This window comes from Musca autumnalis, unplaced genomic scaffold (genome assembly GCF_047663935.1).
Source record: "Musca autumnalis isolate F117 unplaced genomic scaffold, ASM4766393v1 scaffold_1, whole genome shotgun sequence".
In the NCBI taxonomy this organism is placed as follows: domain Eukaryota; kingdom Metazoa; phylum Arthropoda; class Insecta; order Diptera; family Muscidae; genus Musca; species Musca autumnalis.
In genome coordinates, this window is record NW_027411644.1 from 17,493,359 (window position 1) to 17,514,584 (window position 21,226).

Here is a 21,226-nt window from a genome sequence, read left to right on the forward strand (position 1 = left end):
AGCTCCCCATTCCCTCAGATTCTCGGATTTTCCGGATCCCACTACATAACTGTTGATCGAATACTCGAAATTATACTAAATTTCCCAGCAGCCAATGAACGTGGAAAACTTCGTCATACGAACCCTGAAGACCCAAGTGTTAGGGTACTTTCTCTTGAAGACAAAGGCAAGTAGGCGAATATAGCCGAAAAAATGTGGCTAGACACCTGAAGCAATGCAAGATTGGTACAGGATTGAGTAAATTGTTGGCAACGGTTAAATCTCCCTCGAATCCGAAGAGGCATGGGCGAAGAGGAGTGAGCTACCCCGAGAATGATAGGGCGAAAAGGAAAGTGCTACGCCTTATAAGAGCCTCCCAGCCGAGTAGGTAACACCACAGTTTACGATGAGCGTTGTTGCAGACGTCATGCGAAACCCTAAATCATCCAACATTTTCGGCCTACACGGAATCTCAATGGTAATGCTTAAGCAACTGGATGAACCCGGGGTTAAGTAATTAACAAGTATCCTCAATTTATCCTTCCATATTGTACGAGAAGTCTGGAAAATTGACAGGGTGGTGCCGCTACTGAAGCCAGACAAGGACTAAAGCAGAGGCCGATTTACCTCTTGTCGCCAGTAGCAAAGATTCTGGAGACACTACTACTTCCCATAATGAGAATCAATTTCCCCAGTTGCCCAACATCAGCATTCACTCCGGAAAATGCAGGGCACCATAACAGGTCGTGCGAACTAGCAGTTTAGGTGATTCTTGACCTATCAAAAGTCTTCGATACCGTCAACCATACCAAGCTGTTCGACGATATAGAGAAGACTTCCCTCCAACTGTGTTTGAAACGTTGGATAGTCAACTATGTGTGTGGGCGCCTGTGGTAGAATTCAGAAATAAGAAGTCAAAGATCCGAAGATTAAAACAGGGAAATCCCCAAGGTTTGGTGATATCTTTTAATCTCTACCTTTCTGAATTTCCGAAGCCTCCGGAAAAGAAAGAAATCGTAATGTATGAGGAATGTAGGATCTTGGCACCTAGTCCTATCGTCGGTGGCATATGTGATAGGTTAAATATCTACATAGCCGTCTCAGTGCGGTTCTTCCATCTGAGGAATATGAAAATATCCGCTGTTCTCCAGCTGGACGGCTGAAATCAGGCTCCGCCTGAATATATTGGCCCATGGCTTCAAGGAGTTCTCCAAGGTAAGGTAATATAATATAATATGTTTAATCTCTACTTTTCTGAAATGCCGCACTCTGCAGTCGGGAAAGAGATGTCTGTCGAAAATAACCTTCTCTAAATCCGTGACATTATTCACACCTGGACGGCTGAAATGAGGCTCCCCCTGAACATATTGGTCGATGGTGTCCCGATTCCAACCACTATCCCTACCTACCCACTACCTCAATATATTGGGTGTGGCGTTTGACAGCATGTTTAAGTAGAGCGAACAAACCTTATAAAGCAATAGGCCGGCCTTTGGTAAGAAATTCGGCGCCAGTGCGGTGTAAAAATGTTGGCGCTACGCAATGTAAGTATATTCAAAGCTGTCAGGATGCCGAACTGAAAACTGCAACTGAATGCCTCCTCATGACACCAATGAACCATCTCCATGAGGAGACGAATATTTTAACGGTGCATCAGCACAACGGTAACGGCGTGTTACCGTCTTGAGCACCCCTGCCACGATTTAGTGGACATGCTTCCCCAATCCAGGCACTTCAGGAGAGATCTTCATGATCTGGAAAGGAAGAGAGAGGTCCAAAGGTTTAAGCTAGAATCTCTAGATCAAAAAGCCTATCATGTAGGCATGAATAGCATTCGCACAGAAAGATTTGCGCAGTTGAATGCCGTGCTCGGAGACCAGCACCCGAGCACATCACGACAACAGCGCTGCACGCCATTACCACATATATCTGTCAAGGACTCAACCAGAGACGACCGTGCTATAGAACAGTGATGGTGGCGCTTGTCTTATCAAAAGCCTTTGATACATTCTGGCACTCCATGCTGTTTGAGGACATTGAGCTTGAAACGTTGGATAGTCTATTATATGTGTGGACACCAGTCGTACGTGGAATTTAGGAACAAGAAGTCCAAACCCCGTAGAGTGAAACAGGGAATTCCCCAAGGTGGGGTGATATCTCCGGAACTGTTTAACCTCTACCTCTCCTGTATTCCGCCCACTCCAGACGGCATCGAGATCGTAACGTATGCGGATGATTGCACGATCCTGGCGTCGGGTACCTATCCTGATGACATCTGTGAGAGACTGAACAACTATTTAACCGATCTTACCACCTTTTTCCATTCGAGGAATATGCAGATTTCCGCCACAAAAATCTACATACACTCTGTTCACCACATGGACAGCGCAGTTTGGACGTGAGTTGAATGTCGTGGTCGACGGAAGCAGAATTCCGACCACAAACTGCCCTAAAATTTTAGGGGTCACATTCGACACTACATTCGCGTCGTGCGCACACGCCACAGCTATCTGCGACAATCTGAAAAGTAGAAACAAGGTCCTCAAGTCCCTGGCCGGCAGCACTTGGGGTGCAGATAAAGAATCCTTGTTGACCACATATAACGTGATAGGTCGGTCTGTGGTAAGCTATGTGGCTCCAGTCTGATCCCCGAGATTATTTGATACGATTTGGAAAAAGATTCAAACTTGCCAGAATGCCGCCCTGAGAACAGCAACAGGGTGCCATCTGAAATCTTCAGTTGACCATCTACATGAGGAGGCAAAGATTCTTCCAGTTAATCAACACAATGAGATGCTTTCGTTGCTATACCTGCTTGGATGTTACCGTGTGAGCCATCCTAATTACCATCTTGTGGGTAGGCCCGACACATTCAGGCAGATCAGGAAGGATATCCATGCTCTAGAGGGAGAAGTCCAACTATACAGGAGAGAACCCCTAGATCAAAAAGCATATCAAGCAGGTTTGAATAGCATTCACACGGACGCAGTTGCCAAGGCCTTAAGCAATTATAGTGTGAATAAAGTACTCGGAGTACATCCTCCATCTATCGCAGATGAGGAGCGTAAGCTGCCACGACAAACCAGAGTAGTTTTGGCTCAACTATGCTCGGGATACTGAACAGTTGCCTAAATTCTCGGAAATCGATCGCGCCGTGCAAGACATCTACCCAGTATGCGGCATGGGCCCGCACGACACAAAACACCTTTTCAACTGCCCCGCCAAACCTACCCATTTAACTCCATTGGATCTGTGGCTACATCCCACCGAAGAAGCCATTTTTAAGGAACTGGAGACAGACCCAGAGCCATATTGAACAGAGGAACGAACATACAAACATAATAAAAAACACTGTTACAACAACAACAACCAGCGTCCATCCATCGCAGCAGAAGAATGAAGCAATGAAGCCGTCTCAATTTTTTTAATCTGGATAAAGAGGAACCAGAACCAGAATAGATTAATTTGCTACAACAACAATAACCTCCTGCCGTACTTTTCTGAACAATAAAAAACCAGATAACCAGGGTTCAGAGAATTTACCAATCACCCCTTCAGAGTGTTGTCATCTCTTCGATCCGAGAACTTTCCTGCACCATCACTGATAGCATGCTAGCCCAATATCCGAAATAAGACAAATGACAATCTGTAGTGACAGATCACAATAGGTGTGGGTGTTATTTTAACCGGAAGTTCATAGAACACCCCGATAGCGACAGAACGAAGTGAAGAGTGCTATACCGAACAAGAACCCTCCCAGTCGAGGAGGAATTATCCTAATTATCCTAATATACCAAATGTCATCAATCATCGCTACAAATAACTGTCCAACCCTTCTTATGTGCGGATATCATCTCAGCTGAAGCCTCTCTCTATTCGACCAGCAGGACGAATACTTGAAGTGAGACTAAATGTTCAAGCACAGGTGGCTGAATTGGCAAACGAGCGTAATGAACTTCTTCGAGCCAACCTCAGCGACTCCAGAGTCAGGTCGCTGACAATGGAAATTAAACAGCGGAATAAGTGGCTATATCATGTGAAAAGTTGCGGCATTAGAGGCGGAATATGTGAATTGAGGGCTAACCCTTGCCCTATCGAACCCTGGGAAGAAAAAAAAATAGACCTCAGTCACGATTGGCGGCTTTACGATAACTTATCTGAAGAAGTGCGCAAGTTATTTTAACCCAACCCGGGAAGACAAAGAGCACAGCACTACATGGCATTAGATCTCTTCCTGCGGAGGAGAAATAACCACAATTTACAATGGATGTAGATGCAAATACCATTAGGAACGGTAAATCATCCAAAGTCCTGGGCCCTGACGAAGTCCCCATGGTAACGCTGATGTAGCTGGTTGAGCCGGGATAAAAGTATCCCTTGAATGTCGTTAGCCTGTCGCTAGCCACAGACATTGTACCTGAAGTCTTGAAAGTTGACAGGATGGTGGCAGGGCTACTGACTTAAAGCCAAATCGGAAACCTTAACCACATTTTATTACGTCCGGAAGATAGTGCCGCAATATTATGATCCTCAAGAAATTTCGTAAAAAAATCCACAAACTAAAAATCAAATGAAAAAAGTTTACATTTCCACTTACCTCTCTTATCGGGTTTCAACATCGCCACCGTGTCATCCATTATCCATTCCAGCTGTAAATTCGAACGATTCGAATAACGTTCCAAACTGGCACGATCCCACTTGACATGTTCCCAATGATCAGTCATTATGGCAGCACATAGCATGGCTGTGGCACTGGTTGTCATTAGCAGCGTTACGAATAGGAAGAGCAAAGGCGGTGGACCCATGCAACAACTTGAGCAACAATTCGAGGCACCCACATTACTGGTCACATCCATGGCGGAATTGAGAGATGTGGGGCTATCTAAATCTCCACCACCACGCCCTGTTGAGTGCATCATTATTTTCGAGGAACAGCTACTGTTGCGCAATAAAATGCTATTGCTGCGTCGCAACGATTCGATGGCAGCTGCCGACGAACTGTGTGGATCGTATTGTAGTGAGCTGGCGACCACAGCCGAGGGATGCTCATAAATGCTGTTGTGACGAGAAGGTGAAAAATAGTAACAGGTTGTTTGTTGTTGTTGTTGCTGGTTGTATTTTGCTGCGGAACTGCTGCTGCTGTTGTTGCTATAATTATTATTATTGTTGTTGTTATAACCACCACCACAACCGATAAGACTACTGCTGCTTCTACCACCATTACCCTGAGCCACCACACCATCTGCCGGACATTCATTGATTGTGCTTAGGTCCTCATTGCTGGACGAATAGACAATCGACTGCTTGAATTGATTCGAATAGCAATTCTGTTTGAACGACGATGAGACAACGGCCGCTGGATACTGCGAGGGGCCCTTGGGTGCTGCATTCGCATACAAGGCCTCGTAGTCGTAGTGATGTGGGTTGCGATAGATCACCGGCCAAGAGCGGGTCGTCTTCGAATTGTGCGAATAGGTGGTGTAGGTTGTTGCTGTTGTTGGTGTCGGTCCGACGTTGGTGGCAGTGGAGGCAACGGTGGTGGCGGCGGCTGCGGTAGTGGTGGCGGTTGTGGCTTGTTGTTGGTAATAGGTCGTGTTTATGCTGTTGTTGGGCGGCGAATTGGTCGAAGATGTCGAGTTGTTGATGTTGGCCGCATATGCCGGGGGCTCTTCAACAGCGTGTTGCGGTGTTACCAGCGGTGTTGTTTCGTTCGGTTGACTATCGGCACTCGTTTGAGGGGTTATATTCGTTGATGTTGTACTCCGTTTACTTTTCGTTTGCACTGTAGCTGCTGCTGCTGCTGTTGTTGGACTTGTCGATGACGATACTGATGCAGTGGAGGCCTGTTGACGTTGCAGCACATTTCTCACTGAGGCTGCAATGGTCGAACAGGGCCCCTGGGCCGAAATGACGGCGCTATTAATCGACTGTTTGAGTTTTAGCGGTGGCAGATGTCGGCTCGTTTTGCTAGCCTGCTCGCTGGGACTGCTGCTGTTGTCTGCTGCTGCTATCACAATGTGGGTGGTTGTTGTGGGTACGGCGGTAAGTTCATTAAAGTCTTCCTCTTCGACAAGAGTGGCTCCTGAGGGGGAGGGGGAGGAAATGTTTGCATTAGTGTTGTTGGCAATGGTTGGGGGACTATCGAGGGAGCTATTTGGACTATTACTTTTGCCTTGAATTTTGTTGCTATTCTTCAAATTCTTGATGTTGTTGCTGGCGTTGACTTTGTTCTGGCTGAGGATAATGTGGTTGTGGTGGTGTTGGTTCTTACCGGACGTGTTTGTGTTCGTGTTACTGGTAGATGTTGGTATGTTTTGGGAGTAGCTATAATATTGGGTTGGTGAGAAACTACATGAATTAGAGGAGGAGATGGTGGTGGTGTTGACTGATGATGTGGGTGTCGATGTGGAGGGTGCTCCGGGGGATAGTGCATTTGTGGGGCCTTTCACATCTTGTCCAAACATGGCACTCTCTGTGGGCGAGGTAATGCTCACTTCGGGCACACATCTAGCCGTTACCTTATAACGACTACCCGTATTGCCAAGGCCCAAACCCAAAGCACCCTTGGTACGCACCAGTCATAAATCGGTGTCACGTTTTTTCATTTTGTTTGCATTCATGGCGTTTTGTTGTTGCTGCTGCTGCTGATGTTGTTGTGGGGTATGGCCGTGTGCGCAGCAGCAGCGGCGGCGGCTGAGATTGTGTTTGGATTTGTCTTCGTGGTGGTCGTTATTTTGTAAGGATGCTGGTGGGTGTGATCCAATGATTGTGACGGTGATTGGACCAATGCTGATGCTGGCGTTGGTGCGTGGTGTGTATGAGTGTCGTTGTCTGCTTGGGTGTCTATGTTACAGGGTGTGGGGGATTTTGGTTGTTTGTGGATTTTATTGATTTTGAAAATGTTTGTTTGGGGGTTTTTTTGGGGGGCAAGGCAAGTGCAAAAGAAGCAGCAGCAGCGGGAGTTGTTTAAGCCAAAGTTGTGTAAATGTGTGTTTGTGTGTGGTTTTAACAAGTGTTTCGGTGCCAATTGTGTGCCCAATAAGTGCTGGTCTCTACTTTAGATTTCCGTGTATTTATTGCGGTTGGAAATTAGATCCTTATGAATGCACTTTTTACACGATTTTTGAGATTTGTAAAATGGAGATTTCAAGTTCTTGCAGATACTTGAATCTACCAGTGTTAGAACTGGTGTGTTGGTGATTGCTGTGTTTTTGGGTGATTCCAGGTTAAGAGGCTGGAGGCGGGTGTTAGTGTGGTGGCGTCTGTTGCCTTTTCAATGTGCTTCTCTGGCCTTAGTAAGTCACGGGATTTTTCCGCTTCTTAAGTAAGCAGCTCAGTTTTGTTTTTTGTTGTTGTTAGTAGTGGTTGCTTGTTATTAACACGTTTTTTACAGTAGAAGTTTTTGGTTTTGCTCAAGCGTTTGCTAAATTTATTTATCTATGTCAAACTATTCTTTTTTTGGAATTGCTATAGAAGTGGTTGCTCTATTTAAAAAAGATTGAAAAAAAGAAAGAAATCCACAAAAAATAAAAGAAAAGAAAAAATGCGATTAGTTAAGTTTGCCTTATCCGGTTTGATAGACCAAGAGAAGAGAAAATACGGAGAAGGTTAAAAAAGCAAGCTGTTAAATTTTAAAGATGTTTAGTGGAAGATAACTAACAAAGATAACATAGGATAAAAATAGAGGAATCTAAATACAGCTGGAAAATTCTAAGGATATACTGTGGTGCATTATGAAATGATGTTTTGAGGATGACATTAGGACAAGCTATAATAATGTTTCAAAGAACATATGTATGTGTGCTATTAGTAGGGGTTTGTGTCATATTTATAAATTTAAATTTTTTCACAAATTCTAAAAGTTTATTATATACATATACATTAGGTCGGGGCGATTTGTGTGGAAGGAAAAAAACCTTAATAGGCTCTTCGCGTTTCTGATTCCTGGGATTGAACTGAGCAAAAAAGTCTACTGGACCATATGTCTACGATGAAAATCGAGCCTCCCGATTTAACAGCCAAACTATTGAGATTTTCTAGCCAACACAAAGACAAAAATTGCAGCCAAGACAGTAATTAAGAACTCTCTAATACATCGCAAAAGCATTGGAACGCTTTTTCAGGTACTTTTGGTCTTGAGAAGGTGCAAAGCTTTCGGAAAATGTCGATAAATGACACTGTGCTACAAAAGTTGACCAGAAAAATGTTCAAGCGTTCTGATGCAAAATTCTATCGTGTTGGGATCCATGGAGAACGAAAATGCCTTTAGTTCGTTTGGGTAGCTTCGTTTTATTTTTTATAACGGTAAAAGTAGTGAAAATCTGGGTTTCTTATATTTTCAAATTTAAACGGGCATGTCTTATTTTTACCACAACGGATTTCTTTTGATCCTTCTTCCTTTTAAAGGGGTGAATAATATCTTTTGAATAAGCCCTTATTGTTTTAAATCGGTTAACAAATGGCTAAGTTATAGTGGTGTAAGTCTGAAAACGCCCACAAAAAACTATAACTGGTGCTCTTTCATACCGGATTGACCCGGAACAACACAAAATCAGCGGCTGCCACCTCAGTGTACATATGTTTGTATTTGTTTCGTTTTTCTGGGACCAGCATATCCCGGAATGCCTGCTCCGAATTCTTTGGTCTGTGCCGGGACGGAGGAAAACCCAGGACCAATATTTCTGTGCTCAGTTTGTCACATACGCATCTTCACCCACATCCAACCTTCGGTGAGATGCAATAGATGTCAGGAGTGGGTGCATATAAGGGGTTGCTCTGGACTTGTCCACGTGAGGGACTATGTTGCTGCATGCTGTGTGAACACAGCCCCAGTGAGTCATCGTCGGATTACGAAACTCCCTCGTCGTCTCACTACGAAACTCCGCCGCCTACAACAACCGCACACGCAGCCTTTAACACCAGCCCTTGCTGTCCCAATCCCAGAGAATGCATCCTTTTTGCAATTTAATTGCAATGGACTCCGAGGTAAGATCGAGGAAATAGTAGATTTCATGAGTCGGAGGAATATCAAGGTCGCCGCGGTGCAAGAAACCAAGCTCAACAACAACTGTAGCTTACAACGTTGCGATGGTTACAACGTGCTAAGGAAGGATCGCACCAGAAGTGGAGGTGGGGTGGATTAGCTTTCCTTTTGCACCATTCTGTCCAATACAGACCTATCTCGCTTGAACCTGTCTCTAATGACCCGTACATGGAATGTATGGGGGTAGCAGTCAGGTGTGGAACTGCCGAGATAGAGTTGCTGAACGTATACATCCCGCCGTGAAATAGCAGTATCTGAGATTACGTGCCTAACATTAGCCCGCTTTTGGAAGGTCATAATCGTCTGGTCCTGGGGGACTTTAATGCGCATCATGAGATGTGGGATTCGGCCCTCGGAAACGACCAGAGAGATACAGCACTGGCTGAGCAGATTGACAGCTCTACGTTTTGCACGGTCAATGAGGACGGCCCTACCAGAATTAGAGGAGAGTGTCACAGCTCGCCAGACATAACCATCGTGTCACCTGGTCTGACAAATGACATTACCTGGCAACCCGTCATTTCCCTTGGATCAGACCATCTTCCCATAATTGTCTCCATTAGCAGACCACCCGATTTCATTACCTCTGAACGCCGCACATTCGTCAATCATAAAAAAAGCTGATTGGCCGGATTTCAGAGAGTTCACCAATCACCGCTTCAGAGAACTGCCCAATCCTTCTGATGTTCGGGTGGCGGAAAGGACGTTCCGAGACATCATCACTGCTGCAGCCGCTCGCCATATCCCTGCTGGTCGAATACCCGAAGTAAGACCAAACTTCCCAGCAGAGGCGACGGGATTAGCAAATGAGCGTGATGAGCTTCGCCGAACCAACCCCAATGACCCCAGAGTCAGGGAGCTGACACTGGAAGTTAACAGGCTTGTCGGCGAGCATAAGCGGAACAAGTGGTTAAATCATCTGAAGAGTTGCAACATTGGAGGCGGTATTAGTGAATTGTGGGCAACGTTTAAGTCTCTCTAACCCTGGAAAAAGGACCTCAGTCACGTTTGGCGACGTTACTTTGACTGACCCGAGGAGGTGCGAATTATTTCAATCGACAGTTTGTCGAGCACCCCGAGAATGATAGGGCGAAGAGAAGAGTATTACGTTGCATCAGATCTCTGCCTGCCGAGGAGGAACCACCACAGTTTACAATGGATGATGTTGCCAATGCCATCCGGAACGCTTAATCATCGTTGGGCCCTGATGGAATCTCCATGGTAATGCTGAAGCAGCTGGATGAGCCCGGAGTGGAGTATCTCACTAAAGTTCTCAACTTGTCGCTATCCACCCTCATTGTTCCCGAAGTCTGAAAAATGGGCAGGGTGGTCCGACTACGGAAGCCCGGCAAGGAATTGTACAGGTACAGGTACCGATTTCGCTTTTGTCGCCCGTAGCAAAGACCCTTGAGACCTTAGTCCTCCCCAGTATCAGAAATAGCTATCAAGTTGCCGATCATCAGCATGGATTCCGTAAGCAGCACAGCACGACAACTGCCCTGCACGCCATTACCACACATATTTGTCAAGAACTCAACCAGAGACGGCCGTGCGATAGAACAGTGATGGTGGCGCTTGACTTATCAAAAGCCTTTGAGGACATTGAGCAAACAACCCTCCGGCCAAGCTTGAAACGGTGTATAGTCAATTATATGTATGGACGCCAGTCGTACGTGGAATTCAGGAACAAGAAGTCCAAGCCCGTAGAGTGAAACAGGGAGTTGCCCAAGGTGGGGTGATATTTCCGGAACTGTTTAACCTCTACCTCTCCTGTATTCCGCTCCCTCCCAGACGGCATCGAGATCGTAACGTATGCGGATGATTGCACGATCCTGGCGTCAGGTACCTATCCTAATGACATCTGTGAGAGACTGAACAACTATTTAACCGATCTTACCACCTTTTTCCATTCGAGGTATATGCAGATATCCGACACGAAATCTACAGCCACTCTGTTCACAACATGGACAGCGCAGTTAGGACGTGAGTTGAATGTCGTGGTCGACGGTAGCAGAATTCCGACCATAAACTGCCCTAAAATTTTAGGGGTCACATTCGACACTACATTCACGTCGTGCGCACACGCCACAGCTATCTGCGAAAAACTGAAAAGGAGGAACACGGTCCTCAAGTCCCTAGCCGGCAACACTTGGGGTGCAGATAAAGAAACCTTGTTGACCACATATAACGCGATAGGTCGGTCTGTGCTAAGCTATGCGGCTCCAGTCTGGTCCCCGAGATTATGTGATATGATTTGGGAAAAGATTCAAACTTGCCAGAATGCCGCCCTGAGAACAGCAACAGGGTGCCTCCTCAAATCTTCAGTGGACCATCTACATGAGGAGGCAAAGATTCTTCCAGTGAAGCAACACAATGAGATGCTTTCGTTGCAGTACCTGCTTGGATGTTACCGTGTGAGCCATCCCAATCACCATCTTGTGGGTAGGCCCGACACATTCAGGCAGATCAGGAAGGATATCCATGCTCTAGAGGGAGAGGTCCAACGATACAGGAGAGAACCCCTAGATCAACAAGCATATCAAGCAGGTTTGAATAGCATTCACACGGACGCACTTGCCAAGGCCTTAAGCAATTATAGTGTGAATAAAGTACTCGGAGTAAATCCCCCATTTATCGCAGCTTAGGAGCGTCAGCTGCCACGACAAACCAGAGTAGTTTTGGCTCAACTACGCTCGGGATATTGCAGTCGCCTAAATTCTTATTGGGCGGAAATCGATCGCGCCGTGCAAGACATCTGCCCAGTATGCGGCATGGGCCCACACCTTTTCAACTGCCACGCCAAACCTACCCATCTAACTCCAGTGAATCTGTGGCTACATCCCATTGAAACAGCCATTTTTCTGGAACTGGAGATTGACCCAGAGTCAGATTGAACAGAGGAACGAACATACAAACATAATAATAAAAAACACTGTTACAACAAAAACAACAACAAAATCAGTTGGTAAATTTAAAATCCTCCTCTATTTGACAATGGACCGAAGAAGTGAGGTAGAAAATACCTATTTTTGAATTGTCAAGCATGAAGACCATAAAAAGTTGTCATTAAAACTCATTACGACTGGTCAGGAATGCGGACCGGGGTCTGATAGTATAAATTAAAAGAAAAATATAATAAAATATAACATAAAAAATATTAAAGTGTCTATTGTTGGTTTGTCCCTATTAAGTCGTATCTGGTAAATGACTAAAGACCAAGTTCGACCTAATTCAAATGTGATTCTGAAAACTTTTTATTAGGTCGAACTTGGTCTTTAGTCTTTTATCAGATATGACTTCAGCAAGAATGCCATGCTTCTTATGTGTCGAGGCCATAAGAGATATTACATTCAATCATTTAGCAGGTGTGTACTCTTTTAAAGCATTCCGGTAAGTGTCTTAACAGTTTAATTGACAAAACAACATCTTCTGCAGCTTTTTCTTCGTAAGACGGTTAAAAGCTTTCCTGACCAGATACTGTAGTATATTTCAACTCCAAAGGGGCAACCCTCAGCCTATCAACTACGTTTAACGGATGATAGATGTTGCTCCCCAGAAAACGCCATGGGGTGGTCAGTATTCATTTGAGGTGAATCTTGAACGAAAATAAACCCTAATAGTGTCTATGTGAGAGCCTATCAGAATCATTTCTCCATATCTATTATTCACTATGCCACGCCTTTTTCATACTGAGCCATGAACTGCCGCCACCAATAATGAAAATATTTATTTATCCAATTACTGATTACTTATTTATCCCCATTTACTTTCATATTTAAAATTTACGATAGCTTTTCATTGAACTTTTCATGTTTTTCCATTCATTCACCCATTCAATATACATAACATGTTTGTATCATTCAATTTGTTCCACTGAAATGCACTTCAAACTCAATTGAAAATATGACCTGCAATTCGTAACCTATGTTTCGTTCTTCTTTTTTTACTTGTTAATTTAATAATTCATTCGGATTTGAATTTGGTTGCTATGAAATTATTGCGTTCCTGAGTATGAATACATGAGCATATTGACATTGAGGGGAGGTTGAAGTTGGAAAGTTTCTTAACACTTTAAGAACTGAAAGTGTGGTGTGGGCAAAAAGATACAACGACATATTAATATTAAGAATTATTACGCCCTTAACCATATCAAAATCGATCAAATCAATATCAAATTGAAATAAAGCCAACTATATTAGCATATTGATAATATCAAGGTATCCAAAGGGATAATATCAAGGTAAATTCACAAAGTTCTCAAAACCTGCATGTGGTTTTTATTTGTTACGGCATTTTATGCTCTATAAACTTTTATGGTTTATTCCATTTAAACAGCTATATACTGGAGCAACAACAAAGCTTTTTAACCACATCGATATGAAAAGGTGAAGGAGGGATATAATAGAGCAAATGTTGAGTAATATTTAAATGCAATATGACATTTGTGTCACAAAAAATTAAATTATATATTCATGGATATACCACGAAATCGATGAACTTGAGTTGATTAAAGTTATACAGCAGGAAATCAATATCATATATTGAGTAACATGTGTGAGATATTAGTTTTATAAACGAGAATTTGATTCTATTAGAAATTTTAAAATCAAATATTGACAGTGATTTATCATTGAAAAGGATCAACAAAATTAATACAAATGTGATGAGAAATTTTATATTTTTTATTTTATATTTTAAATTTTATATTTTATATCTCATATTTTATACTTTACTAGCGAAATGCCCGCTACTTCGTATGCGGAAAAGGAATAATATACAAATAAACAGTATTTAATATGGTGAACACTGAAAATTTTGATGTACTAATACCTTTTTGAATTGATATTTAATTTTCAAATTCAATTCAATTTTCAAATTTCAAAAAATACCTATTGCACCCCTACACTTCAACATGATTCCAGCTCCATCCGTTCCCCCAAATCCAAATTGCACTTTATTTGGTACTATTTAGTACCTTTCGTACCCATATGTAAGAATTTCGAAAACTTCCTCCATATCTCAAAACCTACACTCCAACAGTAATAGTAATTCCAAATTTCAGAATTCCAACTTTATAGGTTCGCCCAAATTCAAATTGTACCAAATTTAGTACCATTTAGTACTATTCGTGCACATGATCACTCATTTTCAAAACTACCTCCTTATATCAACTCATCTTCTAAACCTTGATTTTCATTCCAAATTTCAAGATTTTAGCTCTATCCGTTCACATAATACCAAATGGTACTAAATTTAGTAACTTTTAGTACTTTGGTACACCTTTCTAGCTCTCCATCAGTGGCCCTCATTCCAAATTTCAGAATTCTAGTTCTTCGCGTTTGTCTAATACAAAGGGTACCATATTTAGTACCTTTTAGTACTTTTCGTAACGTTCTAATTTTAAATTTACCAAAATATTTTGTCTGTAACCTTTCTTTTCTTTTACGGACTGTCGTATTTTTTCGCCCATTGATGCTGTTTAGAATTTATTATCGTCCATGCCCCCTGTCGTTATCCTAAAGCGATCTAATTATAAAAGTTAAAAAATGGTTAAGTCTCCCGCTTCCTGGCTGGTGGAACCTCCTAATTAAAGCAAAATTGTAAATATATAATTTTTCTTGATGGGAGCACAACCACCGTTGTCTCGAAAATTAATTTCCAAGCCGATTTACTCATAAGTTTAGCAAATATAGCGATTATAAAACAATATACTCCAGAAATTCTTCTACAAATATATAGCATTTTGGACCACGTGATATTCCTGAACATTTTCCGAAAATTTCATGAAATTTGGTTCAGTAGTTTTGGAAAAATAATGTATTGAAAAGAGTGGGCGTGGTCATCAGTTTTCAAGATGTAACATATTTAAAAAAAGTGGGCGTTGTCCGGTATTTTGGCTCCAAATATGAAGGTACTCACAACCTCATTGTCTCCCAAAAATTATGCTGAAACCGATATAATCATAGCGTTTAAAATAAAGTCGTGGGGAAGGTACCCCACCTCATCCGAAATTCATAAAATATACATAACAACGGCAAACATTGAGCTTTTGCTGCAAATTTGATGGAAATCGGTTCAGTAGTATGGGGTCTTTAGGCCCCAACGAAGTACCTAGATTGTAGATAAATCCGTAAATTTTTAAACCAATACATGCATAATTTTTGCAAATATAGCGTTTTTTAAATATCGCATAGAGGAGGTACCCCATCCCCTCTGGAATTCAACAAAATATGTAGCCTGTTTTCGGGGGCCATCCCTGTATATTTTTTGACAATTTCTGGGAAATCGGTTCAGTAGTTTTTGCAGAAAAAAATTAATTGTTAATTGAAACAAGTAAAAAGTCGTTAAGTTCGGCCGGGCCGAACTTTTTATACCCTCCACCATAAAATAGTCTTAATTAAAATGGAATAATTAGTGTCCTTTCACAATTTTTGTTGGAAACAATTTTCGACCATGGATAGATACACCAATTGTCTTAATTATCAAATCTAATCTAAAAAATGTGTTCACCCAGGTGAAAGGTACCACCTATGGGAGCTATACGAAAAGATGGACCTATGTTGACGAATTTTAGTGAAGAAGTTTCGTGATCACTGAAAATTCAAATGTCAAATTATAGCTAGTTCGATTAAAAATTCTCAAAATACCGAAAATCGGGAGGTATCGTTATATGGGGGCTATGCCAACCCATGGACCTATGTTGGCGATGTTCGGTGGACAAGTTTGATGACCGCTAAGAATCTCAAATGTCAATTTACAGCTAGTTCGGGTGAAAATTGTAGCTAAAATTATCAAAATACCGAAAATCGGGAGGTACCGTTATATGAGGGCTATACCAACCCATGGACCTATGTTGGCGATGTTCGGTGGAGAAGTTTGATGACCACTGAGAACCTCAAATGTCAATTTACAGCTAGTTCGGGTGAAATTTGTAGCTAAAATTCCCAAAATACCGAAAATCGGGAGGTACCGTTATATGGGGGCTATACAAAAACATGGACCTATGCCCATATCCTTTGGAATATAAGTTTGTTGATCACTAGGAACCCTAAACGTCAAAGTATAACTAATTCGGTTTGAAAATGTGGCTAAAAACTTCAAAATACCTCAAATCGGGAGATACCGTTATATGGGGGCTATACCAAAAAGTGGACCGATATGGCCCATCATCGAACTTGACCTGCCTGCAAACAAAAGACGCCTCTTCAGCGTCTTATCTCCATTTTTGTGGATGCTAGAGTGATTACCACAGACGGACGGACATGCACAGATCGAATCAGAATTTTACGCTGATCAAGAATATATATACTTTATAGGGTCGCCGATGAATATTTCGATGTGTTACAAACGGAATGACATATTTAATTATACCCTCCATATTATGGTGGAGGGTATAAAAAGTGGGCGTGGTAAAATTTTCTTTCCATAAAAACCTAAGATGGGTTATGACGGCATTTGATTTTTATTCATAAAGATATGGGGTTTTTTTACTATGGCAAAGGGAAGTACCCCGCCCTTTCAAGAAAATATGAATTTTTTCATCGGGGACCATCCCTGTACATTCTCTGAAAATTTCAGGAAAATCGGTTCAGTAGTTTTGTAAATGTAACATATTTTAAAAAAAAGTGGGAGTGATCAAGTCTTTGGATCCTAAAAAAATAGTTAAGGTCGGAGACACAACCACAATTGTCTCGCAAGAGTAAACATAGCATTTTTAAAGAAATAGGGTATAGGGGAAGTACCCCGCTCCTTATGAAATTCAACAAAATATTTAGCCTATTTTTACCGGGGGCCATCCCTGTAAATTCCATGACAATTTCAGGAAAATCAGTTCAGTAGTTTTTGTAGAAGAGATAAAAATTGAAAATTGAAAAAAGTGGGCGTAAAAGTGGGCGTGGTCAATTTTTCTTTGCATAAAAATCTAAGTTGGGTTATGACGAACATTTCGAAAAAAGAATTATCCAAATCGGTTTAGCCGTTCTCAACTCATGTTATTACCAACGAACGACATTTGTTTATACCCTCAGCCTTCAGGCTAGAAAGGGTATATACACTTTCATACGGGCAAAATGTGCCTCGTCGAAATAATGGTTTTAGACCCCAAGTATGTATGGACAATTTGGAGTTGATTTAGCAATGTCCGTCCGTCTGTCTATCTGGCTGGCTGGTGCGCACGATAACTCTCGAACGGATGAACCGATTCCGTTCAAATTTCGTAATATTTTGTCCAAACTTAGTTAAAGTTCGAAGATGAGGTATATCGGTTCACTCCTTCCGGTACCTCCCCCACAAAAGTTCCAAAATGTTCGGAAAATTTGTGGGCATGATAACTCTTGAAGGGAGTAACCGATTTGGTCCATACTTTGCACATCGTAATACTTCTACCAGACTTAGACGAGGTTCAAATATGGACTCAATCGGTCCATTCCTTCGGGTACCTTCCACATAAAATTTCGGAAAAGTTCAGTTTAGGACCTACTCTCGAATAGCTTTGATTTTTGTTGCAACAACTTGTATTCACTGCCCTCCATACGACGGTACAAGTTTCATCAGGGACAAGTCCATACTTCCTGAGAAAAAAGCCTGAAAGTTGCAAAAAACCCCTGTGACACCGTGCGTAGTGGTTGGAGCGCAAGATAACTCTCGAACGGATCTGTCGATTCGGTCCAAAATTAAGCCTTCGTAATATTTTATCAAAACATAGTTTAAATTCGAATATGGGCTATGTCGGTCTACTTCTTCAGGTACCTCCCCCACAAAACTTCAAAAATGTTCGGAAAAATTTTGCGCACGATAACTCTTGAAGGGAGTGACCGATGTAATCTATACTTTGCACATCTTAATATATCTACCAGATATAGATCACGCTCGAATATGGACTATATTTGTCTACTCCTTCTGGTACCTCTCACACAAAATTTCGGATAAGTTCACTTTAAGACCAGCTCACGAATCACTTTTTGTTGAAGCGATATGCATTCGCTATCTTCATTACGACGGTAAAAGTTTTTTTCAGGGGTAAGTCCATATTTCTTGGGAAAACAGCCCGAAAAGTGTAAAAAACCCCTATGTCACCATATGTGGCGGTCGGAGAACACGATAACTCCCGAACTGTTCAACCGATTTGGTCCAACATTTGGTTTTCGTCATATTATATCCAAACTTAGTTTCATGGCCAATACCGGTCCACAACCTTCGGTACATCTCCCCAATATTTATAAATGTCACTAAAATGCTAGGACGATATCACTTGAATGGGGCAACCAATTTGGTCCAAACTTTGGATCTCCTAATATTTTATCAAAATTTAGTTTAACTTCTAAAATCGCCCTTATCGGTCCTCCCTAAGGCTACCTGCCCTACAAAAGTTCAACATTTGTGTCTTAGTGCAGTTAATTCCTAATCCACATTTTTGTCGGCAAGTTCATATGTCCAAAAAGGGCCACAAAATTCTGAAGAGACTTTAAATACATTCGATCTGTCCGTAGGTGAAAGTTTCGCTTCACATTGGCTGAGGGTATATATTTGTCGGCAAAGCCGACTGACACTTTTTTACTTGTTATTGTAAATATAGCATTTGTAAAAATAGGGTATAGGGGAAGTTCCCCGCCCCCTCCAAAACTAAATTTGTAGCCTACTTTCACCGTGGGCCATAGTTATACATTCCCGGACAATTTCAGAAAAATCAGTTCAGTAGTTTTTGTAGAAAATATTAAAATTGAGAGCAAGTGAGAATAAATTTACGCTCACTTGCTCTCAGTAAGCACTCACTGCAGGTCGCTGAAACAAATATTTGCCTAATGTGACCTTACCTTTAGTTGGGTTATGACGAACATTTCAATTATCCAAATCGGTGCAACCGTTCTCAACTGATGCCATTACCAACCAACGACATTTGATTTTTTATTTATATAGATTTTATATTTTATGTTTTATATTTAATATTTTATATTTAAAATTTGGGTGCCACCGTAGTGCAATGGTTTGCACACCCGCCTTGCACGCTAAAGGTTGTGGGTTCGATTCCCAGGCCAGGCAACATCAAATTTTCAACGATGACAAAATACCCCTAAGTAATGTTGGCGACATTTCCTGAGTATTTCAGCCATGTAAAACTTCTCTACAAGTGGTGTCTTAGGACATGCCGTTCGGACTCGGCAATAAACAGTAGGTTCCATATCATTGAGCTAATATGAATCGGGGTGCACTCATTGATATGAGAGAAGTCTCCCTTGTCCCATCTGGGGTGTTTGTGGAACAATTATTTTTATATATTTAATATTATATTAAATATTTAATAATAAAATGTATTATTATTATATTTAATATTTTATATTTTGTATTTTTTTGTTATATTTTTCTCATTGTAAAATAAAATCCTCCAATTCTCCTATCCCCCCTCAAACCTTTCATTGCATGTGATTTTAGGTAATTTTCAATTTGTTTTGTGTAAAAAATACATCAATTTGTTTTATGCCGACCTCAGCTGTTCAGCTAAACAAACTTTTTGTACATGTGATGTTGTTGTTGGTTGTTTTCTTTTTCTGTTTTTTTTTGCCATGCAAATTGTTTAACCCTAACTTGTTTATGTGTCTTATCAATATTTAAATAGATAAATATTTGCCACAATTTACCAACAACAACTACGGCAACAACATCGTTGTTGTCCTCGTCCTACAACAGATGACGACTGGCTGGAACATCCTCAGCATCGAACCGACAAGGAGTGAACAAACAAATAAAATACTAAAATTTTATTAAGGATACAATAATAAAATGCAAATTGAATTTGGTTCCAGCTGTAGAAGTAGCTTCATGTTCTGCCACTTGATTCCACACGCCTCCACCCACTCTCTCTCTCTAGCATTTATTGTTGAACACCAAACCCCAACCCGTTGCAATCAAAATATCCTTGTTAGTCACTTTTTCTGCATGCTCGTTCGTTTGTTAGGTTTTTGTTTTTCTTGGTGTGTTCTCTTCTCCTTTGTCCTGTTTTCATTCATTTGTTGTGGCTTTGAATTTTAAACTAAAGGTGCAAATTGAATAGAAAGAAAATTGTTTGCCAGCAATGTTTGGGAAAGAAGAGTGGCGGGGGGAAACATGTGTTGCTTATACTGCGTCTCTTGGGTATTTTGTGTCAAGAAAACATGAATAGAGGGGAGAGGGAGAATTGTTGGATCACAAGCAATGTGTTGATAGCAATATGATGCTTGTTTACCATCTTTACACTTGGGTATAGTTTGGCACACACACCACACGCTGATGAGTAATTGTGCAACAAGCGAGATTTAAACCGAAAGAGAGGGGAAGGGACCATGAACCTTAAATAAATATCTTGAAACCCAAATGGCGTGGAATTGTTAGTCACGCTTGACGCTATATACATAGGTATATCCTTAGGACATGACATAATGTATAGGGAAAACGTCTTTTACAGCAAAGAGTTCAGCTTGTCCAATCATCTATCGCCGAGTCTAAAAGGAGAGTCAAAATAGTTGACACCCTTGCACTTATAAAATAAGTGTTCTGTGTTCGGATATTTTTTTCACCACGGGAGCGGCAATATATCCACGAATGCATGCTCTGATCTACTTTGGTACATCCACCACATGTGAACCTCAGTGAGTTGTAATGGATTTAGGGAATGGATACATTTCCGAGGCTGCCCTGGCCTGGTAGACTTTATGAGTAGAGAAGCAGCAATGAAACCGTGATCCAGGAACTAAAGCTCACCGTGACATGTAGCTTGCAGGGATGCGATGGTTACAAAGTTTTTCGAAGGCATCGTAGAAGAAGCAGAGAAGCTGGACTTGTATTCTTTATATACCAGTCTGTCCACTAGTTCGATTTTGGATATTTGGTGCTAGGGGACTTCAATGCTCATCCTGAGCTTTGGCATACCGCCCTAGACAATGATGCGAGGGGTACAGCGATGGCTGAACAAATTGATAGCTCCACATTTTGAACGGTGAACGAAGACGCTCCTATGAGATTGCCACAGCTCGCCACACATCACCTTTGTGGTACCCGATATAATAAATGACATGTCCTGACAGCCCGTAATTTCGCTTGGCATCGTCTCCGTTAACTGAACACCCGATTTCAAACTTTTGACCGCTGTTCTTTTTTAAACCATGGAAAAGCTGATTGGTAAAAATTCAGAGAATTTATCATTCACCGCTTCAGGGAGCTGCCAATTCACTC

The 21,226-nt window shown here is 41.7% G+C and overlaps 1 protein-coding gene across 24 annotated transcripts in view; it reads right to left on the reverse strand.

The window, feature by feature from the left end:
- Positions 1 to 21,226, reverse strand: part of LOC141394267 (uncharacterized) — a 187,728-nt gene that overhangs the window by 31,274 nt on the left and 135,228 nt on the right. For 11 of the 24 annotated variants that reach the window (XM_073968500.1, XM_073968589.1, XM_073968553.1 and 8 more), the window contains one exon: positions 4,577 to 6,061. In XM_073968500.1, coding sequence (XP_073824601.1) covers positions 4,577 to 4,898 — 322 coding nt within the window. In that variant the 5' untranslated portion in view covers positions 4,899 to 6,061. Of the gene's footprint in view, positions 1 to 4,576; positions 6,062 to 6,145; positions 7,464 to 21,226 lie in introns of all 24 variants that reach the window. The other 13 variants (XM_073968423.1, XM_073968443.1, XM_073968393.1 and 10 more) reach the window with 2 other exon arrangements.